Below are 22,600 nucleotides of genomic sequence, written 5' to 3' on the forward strand. Positions count from 1 at the left end.
GGGGGAGGAGGAAAGTTAAAGATAAGTGTTGTGGTTTACTCAGGTCTTGACTGTGACAAAATGGTGGGGGGGGGGGCTGAGAGTTTTGTGAAAAGCTGAGTATACTCAGAGCACGAGTGATTTGTGTGTGTGAAACGTTGTGATGTGGGAGTAAAGAAGCGCTTAGATTACAAACAGATATTCAGAAATGAACGGCTCATCCAAACTCCTCTGTGGGCTCCTCATGTCATGCTTGTGTTTTGGAGGTAAGTGCCACATTGAACACCTGCTTGAAAAACCAGCACAACAATCCCAAGATATATTCAAGAAAGTACAGAGTTCAAATAAATCAAATGTTTATAGAGGTGTGAGATGGATGCTGCCTTCCTGTATTCAGAGAGAGACACTTTTTGTTGGATTGTTTTGGTGCGCTTTTAATAAACGCCATGAAGTAATGTCCACAAAACTGAGTACACGATTAGTGTGAATGTTAATTTGTCATTATTGCTGTCAAAATCTACTTTCTATATAGAATAATTGGTAACACTTTGCAATAAGGTTCCATTCGTTAACATTAGTTAATGCATTAGGTATTGTGAACAATGAACAATAGATTTTTACAGCATTTATAAATCTTTGTTAAAGTTAGTTTAGAAAATTACAACTGTTCATACAATTGTTGTTATATCATGTTAATTCATAGTGCATTAACTAATGTTAACATATACCACTTTAGATTTTGACTATGTATTAGTTTATGCTGAAATTAACATTAACCAAGATTAATAAATGCTGTAAAAGCATTATTCATGTTAACTATGTTGTTAACTAATGTTAACAAATAGAACCTTATTGTAAAGTGTTACAGGATAATCTGTGGAATTTTGTGCTCCAACAAAATGTCAATTCTCTTAGTAACTTGAATATCTTTTGATAGGAGGTTTTCAACATTAATAAGGTGCAGCAGTAAAACAGTAGGCTAAGTATATTTTTAATAAATGCCATGAAGAGGTATCCATAAAACTGCTCATATAGGCCAAATCTTAAAAGTATCATGATTAGTGGTAATTTTGTGCTTCACCAATTTTCACTTCTTCCTTGATGTGTTATATATGTTTAAACAATATATATATACTGTAATATCTTGCATATATTTTTGGATATAATTATATTTTCATAATTAAAAATTGTGCAGCAGTTAAAAAGTATTTTAAAACTACAAAGAAGATTTGTGAATTAAATAAAATAATTTTTTTTTTTTTTTAATCATTTCACTACTTTAAAGGTCATTGTGTCATTATAAATAAATAAAAAAGCTCCTCTGAGTGGCCAGTGGTTCTCGTCGGTTTCATTTGGGAGCTTTTGAAAGGTATGATCCGTAAATTCTTGAATATACTGAATAACAAATCACCAAGATAAACTAATATACAAACCAGTGTGGAGTTCATACAACAACAAATTAACACAAATATAATAATATTTTATTGTATTACTCCTCAAAAATTTCTTCATGCACTCTTAATTTTAATTTTAAAGGAATATTCCTGGTTCAGTGCAAGTTAAGATTAATTGACAGCAATTGTGACATAGTTAAAATGAATTTCCACTCTTCACTCCTTATATATATATATATATATATATATATATATATATATATATATATATATATATATATATATATATATAAAAGAAGAAGAAAAATCAAGGTAACAGTGAAGCACTTGCAATGGAAGTGTATGGGGACAATTTTTGGAGGGTTTAAAGGCAGAAATGTGAAGCTTATAATTTTATAAAAACACTTATTAATAACATTAAGAACATTAATTCTTCTGTTAAAACCTATGTATTGTTTGAGCTGTAAAGTTGTTTAAATCGACACTTTTGTGGGATTATAGGGTTTGCTGCGTTACATCGCCATGGCAACAAAGTTGTAAAATTAGATATAACTTTACACAGAAAAGGTTAGTAAGTGATTTTATCACACTAAAATCATGTTATGAAGAGCACTGAAAGAGATGAACCTCAGGGTCCTTTATCATTTTTGTTTCACAATTACAATGTATCTGAAGTGTGACTTTATTCTTGAAAACCCATCCACCATCTTGCTACAATAATCTTTAGTACTTGAACTGTCCTTTGACTCTATTATTCTACATTTCCACCTGTGGTTTCACACTTCTATAATCAATATTTTTGTGTAATCATACAGGTGTTTCCCTTTAGAGTGGTCTTCAAATCCAGTTTTACAAAATCCCTGATCCCACAAAGCATCGGATCACATCATGAAAAAAACACACACACACACACACAAAAAAAAAAACTGCTTAGACCATTTTTAATGTCTTTCCTGTGTCCTCATAACAGTTTTTATTTGACTAAGTTTAAGGTGTTTTATTGGTGATTATTTCAATAAACCTGGGTTATGAAGATGTCCCCTCTCTGTGCTTTTAAACTAAAGAATCCAAGAACATGTTACACACTTTTTATACTGGGCATACTGGACATACTATACAGCAGGGTTCTTCAACTACTTTCTTGCGGGGGCCAGATTATCCAGATGAAAACTTTGCGGGGGCCAACATTTTTTTTCAGTATTCATCTTAGCTAGCACTTTCATTGCAAGTAACATGTTACTTAAAAAACACCTTTAATACTGTGCGTTTATTCATATTAAAATAGTCACAGGGGATACTGTACATTGAATTATAATTTTTTTTAAGGTCTGGCCATAAATTCCTTCATAAGATCTGGCTGAAAAATAAACATGACTTATACTCTTAACTAACAAATAATTTTTTATCATCTTTACTTTGAAAAACAAAACAAAACATAATAATCATTTTAACGCTATTGTTTACAAATGATGAAAACCGAGGAGAACCATTTAGATCTGCTAAAGCTCTCTCACAGTATCAACCCACATCAAATCTGTAGATTTGACCGCACTCCACACAACTAAGCAATTTATATAAATACATTTGATTGAAAAATATGCAATCAAATGCTCACCTAAACAGTGCGATCCATGTTTAGCAAAGCAGTGTAACTAAACTATCGCCAGAAAAGTTTAAACGCACTCTGGTCTGGACAACTGATAATGGCTGAATGCTGTTGCACGTGCCAATGAGCGTTGTTAAACCAAAGTCTTTCTAGCAAGTCAGTCCACTGGCAGCCATCTATGGAACGCTCCCGGGAGTCTATTTCCAGTCATGCCAGTGCAGCTCCTATCTATTTGAATGGGGGAACACCAAAAGCTCAAAAATGGTTGGTCAAGATTACGATCAAAGAACATATTTCAAATCAGCAGTAAAAGCTGACAACACTGGTAAATTGTGCATCTTTACCTCAGGTTACCCTAAAAATGCAATTGTCCCGGCTGTATAGCTAATACGCATGCATGTTCTCATGATGATTGACAGGTGATGTCTGTATCTAAAAGGTGACTGGCTCTTTTACCTGTAAGGCGGGACTTCCTTTCAACATCTGTTGACCGTTGGGTGCTAGAGCTTCTTGGTTGGGTGTCCCAGTTTCTCCCATTCATTTAAATAGAAGTGGACCATCTCTGTTAAAAAGTCTCTGGTTAAACTCACCATTGATTGCTGAGGCCTGCGAACGCTGAGTTTTGCATAGGGAGCACTCTGGTATTTCAGATGGTGAGGCAATTTTATCAAAAATCAGTCAGAGGGCAAGACAAAGATGATTGGCGGGCCGGATTTGTCCCGTGGGCCGCCAGTTGACCAGCCCTACTGTACACACTGACTGGAAATAATCAATGGAAATAAACAATGGCTACAAGCCTTTATGTGTGTTTTTGTTTCTCAGCCACAGGTTCAAAAGAGGAGTTATCCATCATACAGAGCCCAGCCAACAGCATTACTGTGAATGAGGGAGATTCTGCTCAAATCACCTGCTGCTGGAATAAAGTCAACCATTCAGTTAAAACTGTTTGGTATAAGAATGAGAAAAGAGTTGCTGCTGAAAAACAGCAACACAAAGAGGACTGTTCTATACTGTACATTACAAAAATAACTATGAATGATACAGGAGATTATTTTTGTAAACTGTATCAAGACATTCCATACCTGCTTGAATTTGAGGGAAACAGAACCACTATAATTGTCAAAGAAGGACAAGTAAGCACCTACACAACAACTACAGGTAAGATACTTTTACACAATTTTCTATCAATAAATTCTTAAACCAATACAGCTAAAAGACAAATATGTGTAAAAAACACAATTTTAAAGTGATCTACATGTTTTAGCAATCAGTTGTCTAATTCTTCTGCTGATTTACAGCCAATGTTAATTCAGTTTCGCTATCAACTGCAACTGCTGCAACAGCAAGTTCTGCGCCCTCACACAAATCCCCAGATCCGCCCCTGACCCTGCCTTTGTCCCTGGCCGCTGCCATCGGCCTGTTGACCTTATGTTTGGCCTTCAGCATGTGTAAGATGAGGAACTCCTGTAAAAATTCAGGTACACTTAGTTTGAATACTAAGATACATGACTGGCCAAGACAAGGACACATAATTGGCCTTATCAGTAAAACATGAGCAAAACACATTTCTGTGTAAATTCAATGTAAATCAAATAACGTAAACTGCTGCAATAAATTCAGTGGGACAATTAACATACAAATGAAATTATAACCAATTTACTGCATATACAGTATATCATTAATAAAGCCCATTCTGTTTGTTCATGTGTGTGCTGAACATGCTTTATATTTGCAATGCTTTATCCTAAATAGTTAAGTTTTATCTATTAAGCTTTGGCTCAAAAGTTGAGAAAAGATTTCGGTTACTACTGCCGTTCACACTGAACACATTTGTGCGTTCGTCTGCTCTGCTTTGGGAATTCTTTTTCTATGTAAACCTGCACTAGACAGACGACTTTGACCATTAAGCCATGTCTCGCTAATTTTCAGCACCTCACAAAAAGTTATCTTCCATTCGCTTTTTTCTACGCAAGAACACGTGCGGTCTAAACTGTTCACTGCTCACCATCATTCATTTCATTAGGTCTGTTGTCAGTATTCATCTTGACATCACTGTCAGACAATGCATTTAGAACTTATTTAAAGGATGGATTGCAAATTTTGTCAATTTTTCCAGCTGACCAAACTACAGCACACTAATCCAAACACTCTCGAACAAACTTTTAACCTTAGCCAACTTGCAGTGCATGATGGAAGTGCATGTAATATAAAAAATAGTGTTTACTATGTCACATACTTCCTGTGTGAACAGTCTTTTTTGTCTAAGTTTGTCAGATATTGAAACTGCGGCCCCTCGCACAAGAAGTACACATGCAGCAAAGACAACATAGCAACCGAGCAGGTCAAATTCAAACATGCTGTCAACAGTCAGTCAAACTGTTATAGAAACCTTTCAAATACACCAGTCCTGCAGATCACACCAGTTTGGAACAGAAGTTGTTCCAAAGTTCTAGATTTAGAAGTTGTAGGTTTAGATTTAGACCCCAGGTTAAAAGGTATATAATTGTATTAACCTGCTTTAAAACATATGAAAACATTTTATGTTTATGTCAATTTTTCTCCATCTTTCTAACTCTTCAGCCACGGTCACACTACACTTTGGCTACATTCACACCACAGCTGAATGTGACCAAAATCTGATTTTCTGCTCAATTTCTGATTTTTTTGTAAGGTAGTTCACACCACATTTTAAATCTAGCCCATATCAGACACTGGTATGAACAGCCGACTCGCGTGTGTATAACACTCCCTGAGCATGCGTATAACAATGTTCACTATTTTAATATGGATAATGAATTAACTTATTATAACTGTCAGAAGCAGTATTTTTTAACTCGAATAACACACTTAATGATATCTAATAAAGTATCAGCAAGTGATGGAAGACCCAATGGATAAAGTAATTTTAAATAAAGTCATTTGCAGTCATATAGTGGAATTTAATTACCATTGAAGCTCAAAAATGTACTTATATAAGCAAGACTATTTAAAATTAAAGGACATTGACTTTCTTGCATTCACGTTTTGATACAATTTGAGAAATATAGAAACTGTTTTCTGCACAACAGACATGAGCAAAGAGCGGTGTTACAAGGTTAAATCTACCTCTGCATCTTTTCATGTGCTCATTTTTCTGTGAAATTCAAACGAACTGCCTAACCCAACTGTTGAGACCTATAATTTTCTTTTCTTGTCTTAAAAAGGAACTTGATGCATTAACTGGAAAATATATTACTTGAACTTAAAAGTTTTAAACCATAAAAGGCATATTACATGATAAATAATTCGTGCAAGTGACGAATGTTGAGTTAGATTAATGAAAAAAATCACATGGCTCTTCAGACTGAAGGCACATTGGAAAAAAATCAGATACGTATCTAATTTCTTTCCACATATGAAAGTGGCCCAGATCGGATTTGAAAATGTCAGATGCAAAGTGCTTTTGGCTGTTCATATTGTCATTCAATGAACTGATCTATGTCACATGTGAGTGAAAAAATTCGATTTGGGCCACATTCAGCTGCAGTGTGAACATAGCCTTTTTGCACCATTAACTTGTATTTATACACATCCAGAAGTGGTAGACCAGTTACCAAGCTCACCAAATACATTTTGCTCACCTCTGGGTACAAAATTTCAAGTCTGGGGAACTCTGATCTGCGAATTCCTATGATAAAAAGACGTGTGACCAAAAGTAGATCAAAACGTTATTGACTGACCTCTTGGCTCAAATTAAAGAATACATATTTCAACGCTGCATGTTTTTATTGTTGCAGGAGAGTGAATAGATGGGATATTTTAACAATTTGAATATAATATTACGTCATTTGTGATTTATTTATCAATTAAACTAGAAGCACTTGAGCGTGACATCGTGTCCTGTTCGTTGCAGTGTCTGAAATAATTTATCTCAAAGCCTAGTGACCACGGTTTTAGAATTAAACAGATCATTTGTTCAACCGTCTGACGTCAGAAAGTTGTGAAAGTTCAGAACGAAATGTTTCTGTAGCTAGTTTTCAAAAAAATGGTCTTCTTGGACTGGGAAGGATGTTTTGTGTTCTGAAAGATACAGTATGTTTTTAGAGTACATCAAGATCTTTTATGTCAAAATATCAATGCAAATTTGATTCCTCATGACATGACCTATTTAAAAAGGGCCCTGGATATTGTAAATATTACCCATGAACATAAGACACATGTACCCTTAAATTCCCATGTTTCCTCACAGAACGAATGGTCATTCATCAGATGACACACAGTGAGGGGGAGGAGAATGAAAACATGGAGGTGGAGGAGATTAGCACAAACTCCTCCCGAGGATCACAACAATGGGTAAGCAAGATCTCTCATAAACACACCCACTGGACAAAACCTACTGCAGTTCACATGATCAAAAAGATCCAAATGCCTTCTTTGACTATGGCTGAATTTGGAACCGCATACTACTACAGTATACTACTTTCTGCCATATCTTTATACGGTAGTAGTATGAGTACTACTGTATGGTGGTATGGTAGTAAATACTCTCGAACTCTATAGAACTCTTTTTTCTTTTCCGGAAGTAAAAATCCCATTCATTTATCCCCTAGACTAATTGATTTTCAACGATAACTTATAAACTTTTAGAGGTAGACCTACCGTGATCTTCTAGGTTGTTCATCAGTGGTATATGCTTCAGTTGAAGACATCAGTCTGCATTACTTCAACTTCATTGTTTAAAAATCGTGTTTGATAGCAGAATTCATTGTAAACAACTACATTACCCATGGTCCAGCAGAAAAAGCTTCACCAATCAGTTAACCACGGCCAACGAAGCCCACGAAACGTGCCTCAGAGCGCCCGCCCACTCCCATGTCACTTCCCTTCACCCTTAAACTACTTATCTATTTGTACATATCAGAATATTTTGCAATAAACTTAAAATATATTGCTTCTATGCTTATAATCAACAAGCTAAAATCAATAGTTTTATGTATTCCCATCGTTTTTTATTCAATAACATTATTTGCAGTGCTTCATGGGATTGTAGTCTGTGCCCTCATGAAAGACGGTAAGTACACAGCAGGGGCGTGTCAAGGATTTGTGTAGTGGGCACGTTGTCGTGGGGGGAGGCGGAACGTTGTCATGGACCATGCGCGACACGGACAAGTTAAGCCGTTGCACACCGTCTACAGTATGCGAGCAGGGTCCGAGTTGGTGTGACAACTCGGGTAGCAAAGCTCATTTTTAGAGTGGCAGCTGCCACCCTTCTGGCCACACCCCTGGTACATAGCCTTGTACCTTAGTCTTTTTGTCCGATTTACAGTATATAATTTTTTGCCTCAAAAAAAAAGTTTGTGACGTTTTGATTCACCTCAGAGCTGGTTGGTTTGATTCATAGCTTACAACTCTTTTATGAAGGATTTTATGAAAAGTCTATGGAAGAAATGAATGGGAAAAATACTTCCGGAACCCAGACGGCTGAATAAGTGGCCGTGCACTGTTGCGCTCTATTGTTTGGAATGGAACACTAGCGTACTGCATACTGCAGTATATATTATGTTTTATACTATTGTACATACTATTTTTATAAAATACAGTACTAATGCACAGTAAACAATGTTAAACAATGTTCAATTCAGTGTGTTACATTCGTTTATCATTTTAACCCATCATGCGTCATAAAAAAAAAAAAAAACAAAATACAAACTTTTGGAAGCCAAATAATGAAGGAGATTAATTGTTGTTTATATTGCAATGGAAGGTTAAGTCAAGCATACACAGTATTCCATTCAATGTGCTCAGGTTAAATACTACATATTTTGGAAAATGTAGTAGGTCACTCGGGAATTACATGCATAGAAAATTTACATACTAGGTACATACTGCATACTGCAAAAACAGATTAAGTAGTATGGTAGCATGCCATTCTAAACATATCCTTGTGTGTTCAAAACCCTTGACCCAAAACAACAATAATGCATTGCATTACAGTAGAAGCGTTGGTGTGAAAAATGTCATCTACATCTGTCATCTTGGCATCTTGGTTTCGTTTAAAGTATGTTTTTAACACTGACATGTTTTTGCAAAAAATTCAAAGACCAAAGCCTTTTTACTATTTGTTGTTTTGGTAAAGAACAAAGCAATCATCATGCCCTGCTTATGTTCTTACATTATGATGCCATAATGCACAATCTCTGAGCAACATTTGCAATTGCACCAGCTTCTCTGATAGCATGCAGCAAAATTCTGATGCCATTTATATGGTTCAGTGTTCCTCTGTTTCCTCTATGCACATTAATGTGACATCTCTTTAAATTCTGATGAAACTATTCCATTATTACATCCATATTTCAGACAGTTTGATTTAAGCTCTCTTGTTCACTCTCTCTCTTTACAGTATCAAGTCCCTGTTTATTGGTCTTACTTTGATGTACAGACGGGTGAAGAGCAATGTCAACCAGAATAGAAAAAAGACAAGATTCTATTCATCTATTCATTGGATTTTACATGATCTTACATTTGTTTCTATCTCTGGCAGCTGAGAGAATGTCTATGTAAATACCAAAGACTGCTTTAACTTCAGAAGTGAACAGATCCATTGGAAACCCTTTGAGCTCATGGGCTGCACTTGATTATCAGATTTTATTCTTGCTGTGTGTTGCAGCTCAGTTGTGTTTTGAAATAGAAACGCATGCGGTGGTTGTTTTTTTGTTGTTGTAATTTTCCGTTTGTTATAAGTTTGTTAAAACTTTATGAAAAGATGAAATGTCTGAACATGATGCTTCAAACCAAAATAGAAAGCAACTTGGAAAGATGTATTGTAGCTATTTATTACATGTCAAAGGAGCACTTGCTAAAGTTTAATAGACATGTAATTCTGTGTCAAACATTGTTACAGTGACCACAAAGGGTATTTGGATTCTTGAGCCACACTTAAAATGTATGAATATCATTGCATTAAATAAAAAATGAAATCTTCAAACAAATGATGCTAGAGCTTTTCTTAGAATTAACTTTTTCTGAGCAGTTTTTGCAGGGTGATTTTTAGTGGATGTATAGAATAACCACAGATGTAGTTCATCACATTAACTATGAACATGTTCTAAGACAACCAGTTAGTGTCCAGATTCTTTATTTTAATTTTGAACATTATATCTATTGTTTAATAATTTAAAACCTGTGATTTTTGTAAATGTCTTTTAAGTGTGCTCATGCGATCTTTTTATAAAAAAATAGAAAAAAAATAATTATAATTATAAGGCTTGATTCTGTGAGTTTGCACTTTCATATAATGTGGTCCTTTTGACATTTGCAATAAAAGTCTGTCAAAACAGTTGACCGTGACACTTTTGTCATCACATTGTGAGACAGAGAAAGGTGGGGAGGTATTTGTTGGTTTCTGGGTGGAAACTGGTGGTATTGATAGGTCAATGCCAGGAAATGGAAACTGCAGAGTGGCTCGTTTCTTTCGATGCAACGTGATGCACTTGTGTGTACCGCTGTTGAGCAAAAACAAATCACACAACATGTAAAACAGTAAATTATACTTCACCCTTGCCAAAACAATTAAATATGCATATAGTAAACCAGATAATTCATTAAATGTCACTAAATATGCTCAGATTTTGACTTAATCTAAGAGTGAGATAAAAGGCCACCACATGTACACCATCAGGTTCTGCATGTAAGGCTCATTTACAGGTTGTAAAGATTTCTTCCAAGTACTACAACATGACCTAGATTCAATTTGTCAAACACACACACACACACACACACACACACACACCTTTAACTTAAAATCATGAAATCTGTCTAGAAAGGCCTTGACTGCAGAAAATCTCATTTATTTATTTATTTAGTTTTTGTCGATGTTTTGATTTTTTCCCCCCTGACAAAACTCATGACCAGGCCCGAAAGGAATCTGTGAATTTTTATTTTATTTTTATTTTTTATTTTTTTTGCCATTTTCTGTGCTTATTTTGAATATATTTAAACATGATAAATAACTTTGTGAATAACAGACCTGGTCATGACCAATAAGATGAGTTCATATGCAAAATGCATAAATGTAAATACATAAGCATATTTACAGGGTGTGTGCAAAGTGGCACGACTGTTTTGTGCATTCACCCCTATCTCAGTCACTGTGTTTACATGCACTTTAAAAGTCTGATTTCAGTCGGATTAAAGCAATAATTGGTCTTTTTAAAATGTCATGTAAACGCGCTAGTGCGACTGAAATTGTACCAGTAATTTTTACTAGATAATGCGGTTGTAGACTGGTTCCATCTTGCATGTATACACTTCAATCGGACCGCAATAGGCCTCGGCAATATGCGTGTAACGGGAGCCAGCTGGTACGTGATAGCTGTGCGGTATGTGTAAATCTCACTCCCCTGGCCTCAAGAGGCGCACTAGCGACTGACGCTAAGGGCTGTATCCTTTAGCCTGGAAGTTGAACATAAAGCAGAGAAGAAGAAGAGCAACAACAGAGTGGGTGCGTATTATTCAGAAGTGATCATTCCTATGCCCCTTTCCCTTTGCAGGCTTTACCATACACTTTGGAGGGCTGAAAGGTGTGGAGCTCAAAAATAACGTCTATTGGGAACTCACCTTTTAAGTCATTTTTATTGAATATTCTGTTTGAAGCAATCGTACAGCATGGCTATTATAATTGTTCTCCCTTCAAAGTGCCCCTTAGAGGCTGATTTATCTTGTTTGTAATACAGGGGCTAATGGCGAATTCTAGAAATGTTCATTTTTGAACAGATCAGCAGTCTGTAAGCCATTCACACCTGTGACACATTGATGCACCTCTAATTACTACTCTTTTGTCCACTGACTAACCTCCTATCTGTCTGCCATAGTAACACTCATATCATACATGTAAATATACACTATATGGGCAAAGGTTTGTGGACACCCCCTTCTAATTAACGAATTTGGTTACTCCATTAAATCCAGTAATGGAGTGCTTCCAAATTTGTGGCAACTGTTTGAGGATAGCCCTTTTTTGTTCCAGCATGACAATGCCCCTGTGAACAAAGTGAGGTCCATAAAGAAATGGTTTACTGTGTCTGATGTGGAAGAAATTGAATGGCCTGCACAAAGCCCAGACCTGAACCCCACTGATCACTTTTGGGGTGAACTGGAACAGCAAATGTAAGTCAGGCCCCATCGACCAACATCAGTTCCTGACCTCACCGATAGCCTTGTGTCTGAATGAGAGCAAATCCCTGCAGCCATGTTACTACATACAGTATAGTGGAAAGCCTTCCCAAAAGAGTGGATGCTGTTATTACAGCAAAGGGGGAAATTGATGCCTAAGGTTTTGAAATCAAATGTTTATCAAGCACATATGGTGTCCACAAACTTTTGGCCATATAGTGTATATTAACCCATCTTTGCAGTGGTAATTAATGTCTTTCTTTAATAAATCTTTTTCATGATCTTACATGACTATTTTCACACATTCCAGCATAAAATACAATAAAAGAGGGTAACAAATGCATACTATAGCCAAGGTTAGCATGTTAGCATTAGCGAATGAATGCAAGATGTAAACATTACAAATTACACATGATCTACTGCACATTACTCTTTACACCGAGTTTATAACGATAATATATAAGAGAAGCAAAGCAGAGCTCGTACAGTTAGAACAATCCAGGAGCAAATTCCATTATCTTCTGCCTTCGAACATCACCATAAACACAACAGATAATGATTTGATATGAACAAAAATCAATGAGTAAAGAATGTAAGAAATGCACGTGGCTATAAAGTTTTCCATGTTGTTGTGACTGTTGTCACAGTCTTCTGTAGCTGACTCCTTTGACGCACTACTACGGTCAACAGGAAAACCCCTACGTCACTTTCTCAGCTGATGTCCTTTCTTCACCTTCTTCACCTGTTCATTTACACATGGTATCATGTATACTTGGACAGAGAGATGAAGACTGTAGCTCAACAATGCAAAAACCTGTGGTAGTTCGATTATAACTGCCCATGTAAACATGCTCATTAAGTGTTGGTAAAGCTACTTTGAAAGTGTAAAATCTTTAGCTACACATAACTTAGTAGTAGCTAAGAAACAGTCAAGCTATTCTTGTGAAAAAGTAGTTAGCTACACTAACAAAAACTAATTTGCTACTACCAAAAACTAGCTACCTTTCCATTATTTTTTACAATAAAATTCTGGCAACACTGCCAGCTAGTTACATTAAAAACCTGAATCCCATTATTTACTGCAATTGCTGTCTACAGTTATTTACTGTAATTGGTAAATACCTGTCCTGATGTATATTACTGTAAACATATACATTGTACAGTAACTAGCTCTATTTACAGGACATTTTCAATTAAAAGTAATTAGTATTCAAAAAGTTAATATTCAATAACACTGTAATTAGTGTTGTAATTTAAAATTTGTTACTGTACTCATTGTGTAAAATGTAATGTGCTGTAATTAATGAGAAACTTCCCATGCTGCAACGCGTATTACAGTTGATTACTGTTTGACGATATTATAGTAATTTACTGGACATTTCCCAGATATTTATCATTTAAACTACAGCGAGGGTTAACAACTTAAGTGATTTGGATTTCCCAACGTATTGTGAGATTACGGTTCAGTTGAGTGCATTCAATTACTCACCTACAATGTGACAAATGCAGTGTTTTGTGATGCTACACCGCTACTTGTTGGAAAAAGTGGCTTGTTACTGGAAAAACAACTTTTGTGAACATATCGTCGCTACCAAACAATGTGGCCTACACTCAAAATATATATTTGATGATTTACACATTTCCATTTCATAACAAAATTCCATCAAATTGAGTAATATTTAATAAAATAAAATGAAAAAAGTTGTATTTATTTCATCTGGTTAAAAATTACACAATTTAGTTAATCTAAAACAAATTGTTTAAAATATTATTTTTGAGTGTAGTTAAGTAACTACTTTTAGTTAGTTACTCCTTAACACTGACTGTATTATATATCTGCTGTTCTCAGTTACCGTAAAAGGTCCTGAAAACACACGTTCTCGGAACACTGCCTTTTCATTTTACCCGACAGTTTGCAGCAGCTAGTAACTGGATTACCACAAAGCAAAAAGCATATGTAACTTAATAAGACTGTGTGTTGAGCAGTCGAGGACAGCTTCACCTGTGTCAGACACCTTGACAAACACCTGCACATTGATTGTCTGCCATCGCAGATTTAATAATAAATGTCTCTCTCACTGTTGCATTTGTCACTCAGACTAATAAAAACTCAAATCCAATAACAGACTCACTTAATAATCAACTCTATGCCAACCTGGCAGAATTGTGTTCGTGTATTGTAATATTGAGTCCTATTTGCCATTTTATTGCACTTTCTCTCTCTCATTCTCTGTATATGCATATGGTACACAGTCACGTTCTGTCTCCCTCATGTTTACCCTGGACTCTTATTTTGAAGTTTCCCTCTGGACTCCATTTCCCACAGTGCACTGCCCTCATCACCTCCATCTGTGCCACATCATCCTCACCTGTCTTCAATCCCCTCATTAGTTCTTGTGTGTATATATACCATCCAGTTCTGTTCAATGTTGGTCAGTTCTTGTCTGTGGTATGCTTGTGTAAGTTTGTTGTTTTGGTTTATGGTACTCTGTATTGTTATATATCGTCTTCATTAAAAAGCCTGCAAATAGATCTTTTGCCTCGCCCTCATCTTCTCAACCACAAGTTGTGACGGAAGAATTGACCCAAACAAGATGTATCTGCTGGCAGTTTGCCTTCTCACACACAGGTGGATCATTCCATCGAGGACCATACTCCAGAGTTTTTAGATCTGGCTCACCTAACCCACTACCCAGACTATTGCCTATGTAATTTCTACTATGTTGGACTCAACACTGCTACTAAGGCCAAGTTGTCTGGGGAGGGTCCTCGAGGGAACATCGCCAAATATGTGGAGCTGGTGCTGTTAAGCTGTGACTCGCCATTCACCTTCTGCCTTGCTGAGGACAATGCCAGCCCCACTCCAGAGCCCACCCAACCATCAGACTTGCCCCCAACGGACCAAAAGCCAGAGCCCACCACAAACTCGGAGACTGAGCCCATCGCAGAGTCTGACCAGATGCGAGAGCCGGCACCAACGTCTGTCCCAGAGGGCATATTAGTGGCGTTTGAGGGCATTGAGTGGAGCCTCGCCCATACTCCCACCACTGTGGGTGAGCTGAGCCCAGTCCCTACTAAATTACTTTTTTGAGAAAATCTGTCCCTTGAGTCTCCAGTCACCACTAATCCCATCCAGTTTCAAAGTCTCCTTCTCTGCTGTCCCCACCCACCCTCCCACTCCTTCCTCTACCAAGGCCATCAAATTTCTCTGCCCCGCCTCCGCAGGCCTCCTTCAACCCTACGATGCCTCCCATGGCTCCTCCCTCGACACCTTCCTTGGCTGCTCCTCTCAGCCGGTTCCCCTCAAGTTGCTGGCTCAATCATCAGCCCTGGTGACTCCACAGACAAGGGGATCTGTATAGCCTTCGCCCTCCGAACCCTGGACTCCGCCTTGGCCCTCCGATCCCTCTTCATCACCTCTGCTTTGTGTCCCCTCGTCTCCACTGTGGGCGTCAGCCTATCGGCGTCACCGGGGTCCCTCCAACTCCGCATTGGTCAGTCGGTCATCTGGCTCCGCTTTCGGCTTCACCAGGGACTTCCTTCCCTCCAGCTCCGCCTTGGTCCTCATGCCCACCGGCTCCACCTCTGTCCTCCGATTTCCCCCCAGCTCCGCCTCGGTCCTCTGAGCCTTCGGATCTGCCCTGGTCCTTCGAGTCTTGTCACGTTCTGTATCCTTCATGTTTACCCTGGACTCTTATTTTGAAGTTTCCCTCTAGACTCCATTTCCCACAGTGCACTTCCCTCATCACCTCCATCTGTGCCATATCATCCTCACCTGTCTTCAATCCCCTTGTGTGCGTGTGTCCATGTGTGTGTCCCCAGTTCTGTTCAATGTTGGTCAGTTCTCATCCGTGGTATACTTGTGTAAGTGTTATATCGTCTTCATTTAAAAAAAAAAACCTGCAAATAGATCCATTGCCTCTTGCCTCATCTTCATCTTGTCAACCACAAGTTGTGACATACATATAGATCAAGTGAATACAAATAAATGTCTTTCTCTATCCACCTTTTTTTTGAAAGCTGAAGTGTTCCACGATTCGACTGTTTCCAGTTTCCAGTCTCCAGTGTTTTCATTCGCATCGGCGTATATTCTTAGTGGGTAATGTTTTAAGATGACATTTGCAAACATTTTCAAAAAAACATGCCGATACTTCACAGAGTACAGATTTTATTTTTTTTATAGACAGTGCCTCACCTGAGTTTGGTGATGTTCAGGGGTTAGTTACATTGATATCATTAATTTCTCAGTTATTATGACAGCCAACAATGACAAGTTGAGCCTGAAATTAATTTTTACACCAGGTAACACTTAAATGGTGGTTGTTCTCTTCTTGATTGCTTATTTTGGCAGTTTTTACTCGAGGTGTCTCGAGATGAGAAATACAAAACAGGCAATTAGAAACATCATTGCGCCGCCCAGTTGTTGGTCAGTAAAACTGTGGATATAGACCATTTCAAGAATGTAAACAAAAGCAAAGGAATTAGAACAGTCCAAACTTATTTCCAGATCCTTTCAACAAAGTCTCTTTTTTTTTTTTTTTGTGACTGTAAAGGAGATGGCTGTTGGGGGTGGGGGACACAACTGTCAGTAGGTGGCTCGCACAGACTCAACACTTACAGTGCAGTATTAATATTTTACAGTATATATTAATAAGTATGAAATAAGTATTATATGAATATATAAGTATTATATACTTGTATTTGTAGTATTTTAAAGATTCAAATATTGCAAATTAATTGCAAAATTTTGCTAAATTTTCTACAAAAATAAAGGGCATGTTGTGGAGCACCTGCTTCTGTTTCACACATTACAATAAAAGACTGAGCACATGCTGGTCCTAAATAAATTATTTAAACAATTAAAATAATGACAGTTGTGCATGTGCACAATTAGATTTTTTACTCTGTGTTTGTGCATTGTGGGATTTAAACTTATCCAAGTGGTTTGTGTGTTTTGACTACATTCACCGAAATTTGTTCAGATACATTTAATGATTCAGTGTCCATTTCTGGTGATGCCAGAAGGTGGTGACAAATGAGTGTCTTGTGTGAACTGAGTTAGTCACTGAATCAATGATCTTAAAAGGAATTTAATCCTTTAAAATGTCTACAGACCTACAAACAGACTTTAGTAGAGGGTTTAAGCATTATAAGAACAAAGCAAATCTATCATTTCTCTACAGTTTTTGATCTGCTGAGCATGACTTTTATCAAAAAACAACAATAATAGTCTAATAATAATTATGAGTTTCAATAAAGTCTGTACGTGTCATTTATATATAAATAAAAAAAGTGTATCTACATATCTACTGACTTGTAAAATGCATGTGTTCTAAAGAACACAGCAGATCCATCTTTTTTCCTACAGTTTGTCGACTGCACACCAACACAGAAGAAAAAACAGGTGCTGATATTAAAAATTGCTTTACATATTTAACAGATCAAGTAATCTGCTTAAACTGACAAAAAGAACCAATCAGACTTTTACCTCACAAACATAATGTTAAAAGAATAACTTAATGAAGACACAGGCACTGACATAAACTCCACTTACAATGTGTGCTTTAAAAGAAGGATTGTCCTTGGTTTTTCTGCAGTGCATTTAACATAATGCTGCCAATCAAGAACAATCTGCCGATAAATAACTCTCATTTGTGTGTTCCTCATCTCTAGATTATTAATTTAGATAAACATCAATGGCGATAAAAAAACATCGATAAATTAGTATTGTTGAAAGCAACTTTGTAGAAATGAAGGGAGATATGTTGATTAGACTTTCTGACTGACGGCCTATTATGTAAGGGTTGTTTCAGCTCATGAAACTCATCTGTGATTGGCTGGATGGTTGCTCATTCAGCCCAAAGTAACAAAACACAAAGAATATTGTATACAAATCCACCATTTGGACTCGGTATGGGTTTAGCTTGAAAAAGTGTGGGGGACAAAAATCACCTTTTTAAAGTGTGCAGGGGACGTGACCCCCACGTCCCCCACAGCTGCTACGCGCTTGCTGGTAAGTGTACTGATCCACTGAACATTGGGACTCTTATGACTCAATCTCCTGCAACACATTAACGAGCTCCCGCATTCAAGCGCAGCTGTTATTAATCAGCACCATTGCTGTATAAATGACACTCTCATTCATTTTCGTTGAAGCTGTTCAAACGTACAGTGTTATAACAGATAAATGGCATAAATAAAGAAATAAAAATATATTGGAGTGTATTTTAAACCTTCTTTTAGCAACTCAAATATTTAAAAGATTGTTTCACTTTTATGGTAATTATGAATGAAAGACATTACAAACAACATCTCTTTTAAAGAGAATATAAGGCTTGGACGTCATAGTTTTACACTTGTGCTCATCATCTAACGACTTTAGAGACTTCAGAAGACATGACGACGTTTCCGGTAAGGGAAAAGTGAGCAACGATGCTCCCTGGTTTTAACGGTGCATTGTGGGATTTTTTTAGGGAGCGAATGTTTCCGTGCACTGGAACGATTTTGCAATTGAGACAGCCCTAAAAATTTTTGACTCACTGATCAGTGTCCTGACTACTGAACTAGGGAACTGACTGAGATGCACCAGTCCTTGAAATTATCTATATCAACTTGTGATCATCCTTTTCACTTTTCCAAGCTGTCGTTTCAAATATGAATTGAATTTTATCTTTCTTCTGGAAAGCTAAAGGCTGGAGACCTCTGCTCTCAGCTGACAGGTAAACGGTAATTAATATCAGTTTAATTAGTGACAGCAGATTATACTAATTTGCATAGAATTATTTTTTAAACGTAACTTGCCCCAACCTGATTTTTTTTTAAAAAATAACTTTGTCCTAAAAACACAGTTTAACCTTTGAGTTCAAATCTACCTTAATTTTATAGTTGACACTTGCCTGAATGTATGCCAGTGTGGTTTTATTGTGTTCGCTCATTAACCCAAGCGCTGTTACAAAAATATGATTTATAAATGGAGTTTTATAAACAAGGTTTAAGAGGAACAAGGTCATTTAATCCAATCAATCACATTACTAGAGAAAGCATATATAAACAGCCACTTAACTCTACATGGCGTCAAGTCTTCCAGCATCCCACCACCTCCCCATCTCCTCCTATCTGTTCCATCAATACTAATCCAGTATGAGGGAGGGGGTATTCAAGCTCAGGTCAAGCTTTGAGCTTCGAGCCCTTCACCCAGGACAGCAAGCCACACACTTTTACACTATCCTTTAAGCAGCATTACATTAACTTGCGAACAACTGAACCAAAATTAATATAATTTAAACCAAGTGTTTGAACGCAAAATAGACAATCACTCCTTTAGAAAACAGGCATTTGTGCTATTTGATGTTCAAAATATATCGTTACTGAGATATAGCCCTCGTGGTGGCGTGGTTACTCACATCAATCCGGGTGGCAGAGGACAAGTCTCAGTTGCCTCCGCTTCTGAGATAGTCAGCCTGCGCATCTTATCACGTGGCTCGCTGTGCATGACACCACGGAGACTCATAGCATGTGGAGGCTCATGCTATTCTCCGTGATCTACGCACAACTTACCACACGCCCCATTGAGAGTGAGAACCACTAATCACGACCACGAGGAGGTTATCCCATGTGACTCTACCCTCCCTAACAACCAGGCCAATTTGGTTGCTTAGGAGACCTGGCTGGAGTCACTCATTACGCCCTGGATTTGAACTTGTGACTCTAGGGGTGGTAGTCAGCGTCAATACTCGCTGAGCTACCCAGGCCTCTGAAATGAGTTTTCTTAAATTAAAATGACCATGTCAATTAAACTTAAATACTTAAAATAGAGGGAAAATTACTGAATCATGTAAACCTGACAAAATATAACATGTCAAAATAACTCAAATGAAACTCTTTTGTGATATGCTAGCTAGTGACAGGAAATGTTAGCATGCTAAACACATGCTGGAGGGAAGCACTACTGAGTGCAACTAAGTCACTATGCTATGGGTAGCACAGCAATTGCTCAAGGGATGAAGCAATGGGTAGAACACTCAAAATATATTGGCCCTCAACCTGGGCTCAAGTTCCAGTCTTCACCATGATGATAACCACCGAAATTCGACATAACAGAAATTATTCTAAATCTCAATATAAAAAAATATTAAACACTAACACATCTCCCCTTTTTATTAATCTTGCTCAAAGACACATAAAATAACACTTAATTTTAACATTTACTCTCCCTGTCAAATCCCATGCAAAGCATGCTGAGAAATAGAAATCATCTGTCTAGTTTCAGTTAACCAAACAAAAAATATTCATGTTGTCCCAGTGCAAATGGTTAGGCTGACAAGACACTTTTTTAGTTAAATTAAGTTCCCTTGGCTACATGACTTTTTTGAGTAATATGAACATGGGAGGATTGAGTAAAAATGAGTGCACAGACTCATATGAAATGTAATGAAATGAAATACAATGTAAGTGTTTATTGTGCTCACAGAAAATATTTATGTACACCTGCAGTGCTTCTGTTTGTGGATGTTCTGGCAGAAACACAGAGCCCTGATAGTCAGCTAATAGAGCCACTTTCTGTTTGAAATGGCTGAAATTACAACGCAATGGTCCATCTCTCTTTCCCTTATTACTGCTGTCTTCATTAAGCACAGAATGAGATCTCTCTCTCTCTCTCTCTCTCTCTCTCTCTCTCTCTCTCTCTCTCTCTCTCTCAGGCAAACACACTCTCACACAAATGGTGTGTCAGACTATATTTCTCACTCTATTCATCTCAGCTTTAACCTCACCTGCTACCAACTAGAACCTCTTTGTCTCTCTGATGTGGCTCATTCGCTGGGTACAGACCTGATTTCCCTTTTGTACGCACACACATAGTCAAATACAGGCTTAACTGTGGTTTAACTGACAGTTTAAATGGGCAATATTCTACAAATTTCCTTGTATGTTTGGTAATGTTTTGTGTACTCACTGACCCTTTGAATTAAACCAGCTTCTATGGTTGGGTTCAGGATGGCATTCTATAATCTTGCTATTTCTGCCGTTTATTGATATGTACTGTATGGTAATATGCCTTTTTGAACTCCTTATATGTGTCGTTCCTACAGTTGCTGTTACTTTTACGCTTTGAAACGTTTGAAAAATGAAACATACATTTAGAGGTATCTTTGTTTCATCATTAAACACACATGTTAAAGATTTTATAAATTATACAGGTCAAGCTATATTACTTAAATTCAGATGTCCATTTGGATAGGTGAGAAGGGTAGAAAATAACAGTGTGGACATTCAGTGGGTAAAATTAGTCACTGCATGGTCTGTGAAAGATATCCAGCTAACATATCTGTAAACTTATAGTGATGGTTTTAATTTTGGTTAACATAACTATATTGATTTTCTTTTTTTTTTTTTTTTTATTCCATTAATTTTCCCCAAAATCTTTTCATAACAGTGTGGACATGTTATGCTTGACAATTTATGACATACATTAAACAGAAGTGTCACACACTTCAAAAGACTCCAACATTATTTTGCAGAATGGCTGATGTCCACCTCCAAAGCATGGCATCATTTCATAACATAGATCTTCAATTAAAAGTCACAATATCATGACATATTGAGAAGAACAATCAAAACAAGGGAAACACAATCAGTGTTAAAATGACATATTTACCACAAATGAATACTTGCCAATGATAGAACGTAATACTAAGCACTTAAAGTAAAAGTTTATCCAAAAATAAAAATTCACTAATCATTTTTTAACCCTCATGCCATCCCAGATGTGTATGACTTTCTTTCTGCTGCAAAACACAAACAAAGATTTTTAGAAGAATATCTCAGCTCTGTAGGTCCATACAATGCAAGTCAACAGGGTCTAAAACTTTGAAGCTCAAAATGCATATAAAAAGGCAGCATTAATGTAATTCATACAACTCCAGGCATACACCTGATTTATCCATCCACTCACAATTAGGCTGCTTTAGTTAGGTCTGCTGGAACCAGAAACATCTATCATGATCTATAACTCTGCATAAAATTGAATGGCATCTACGCTAATATTATTCTATTTGTTTCCATGTCTAAACCTCTGGATTCATATCCCGAGGTAACCAGAGCCGGCCAGATCCAGCGCCATTCCTGCGTGGTGTCGGACTCCATTGCTATGTGTCTCTGAGTGATGATGACTAAATGCAGCTGGTGCTAGCCAGACATCACTTCAGTCTTTTACGATGGATTCATAGGATGAACTGATGCCAGCTCCAACTGTAAAACATTGGATACTTCATATGCCACTGCCTGAACCTTGGATTTAGGATAGACCTCACCGAAATGACCTGCCGGTTGAACTGCGATGCACCTCATTGATCTCTGCCTGCATCATCTTTGTCTATTGATGAACTACACTCTTGAAATGGAATACATAGACTATTATTTAATTGCCAACAAAAATCTTCATCAGCCAACTAACAAAGGACAATGCATCTAT

At 37.1% G+C, this 22,600-nt stretch overlaps 1 protein-coding gene across 1 annotated transcript; it reads left to right on the forward strand.

The window, feature by feature from the left end:
• The first annotated feature begins 57 nt into the window (after positions 1-57).
• LOC127430992 (uncharacterized) lies at positions 58-10,277 on the forward strand. The gene is made up of 5 exons (XM_051681160.1): positions 58-245; positions 3,802-4,137; positions 4,278-4,457; positions 7,208-7,311; positions 9,359-10,277. Exons 1-5 carry the CDS (start codon positions 188-190, stop codon positions 9,425-9,427), a joined length of 747 nt encoding a protein of 248 aa, XP_051537120.1. The 5' UTR covers positions 58-187; the 3' UTR covers positions 9,428-10,277.
• Positions 10,278-22,600: the final 12,323 nt, after the last annotated feature.

This window comes from Myxocyprinus asiaticus, chromosome 40 (genome assembly GCF_019703515.2).
Source record: "Myxocyprinus asiaticus isolate MX2 ecotype Aquarium Trade chromosome 40, UBuf_Myxa_2, whole genome shotgun sequence".
NCBI lineage: Eukaryota > Metazoa > Chordata > Actinopteri > Cypriniformes > Catostomidae > Myxocyprinus > Myxocyprinus asiaticus.

Coding starts and splice junctions, on each gene's coding strand:
- LOC127430992 (XM_051681160.1), top strand. CDS start 188: ATGAACGGCTCATCCAAACTCCTCTGTGGGCTCCTCATGTCATGCTTG. Junction 246..3,801: donor GTCATGCTTGTGTTTTGGAG/GTAAGTGCCACA, acceptor TTTGTTTCTCAG/CCACAGGTTCAAAAGAGGAG. Junction 7,312..9,358: donor CCCGAGGATCACAACAATGG/GTAAGCAAGATC, acceptor CTCTCTTTACAG/TATCAAGTCCCTGTTTATTG.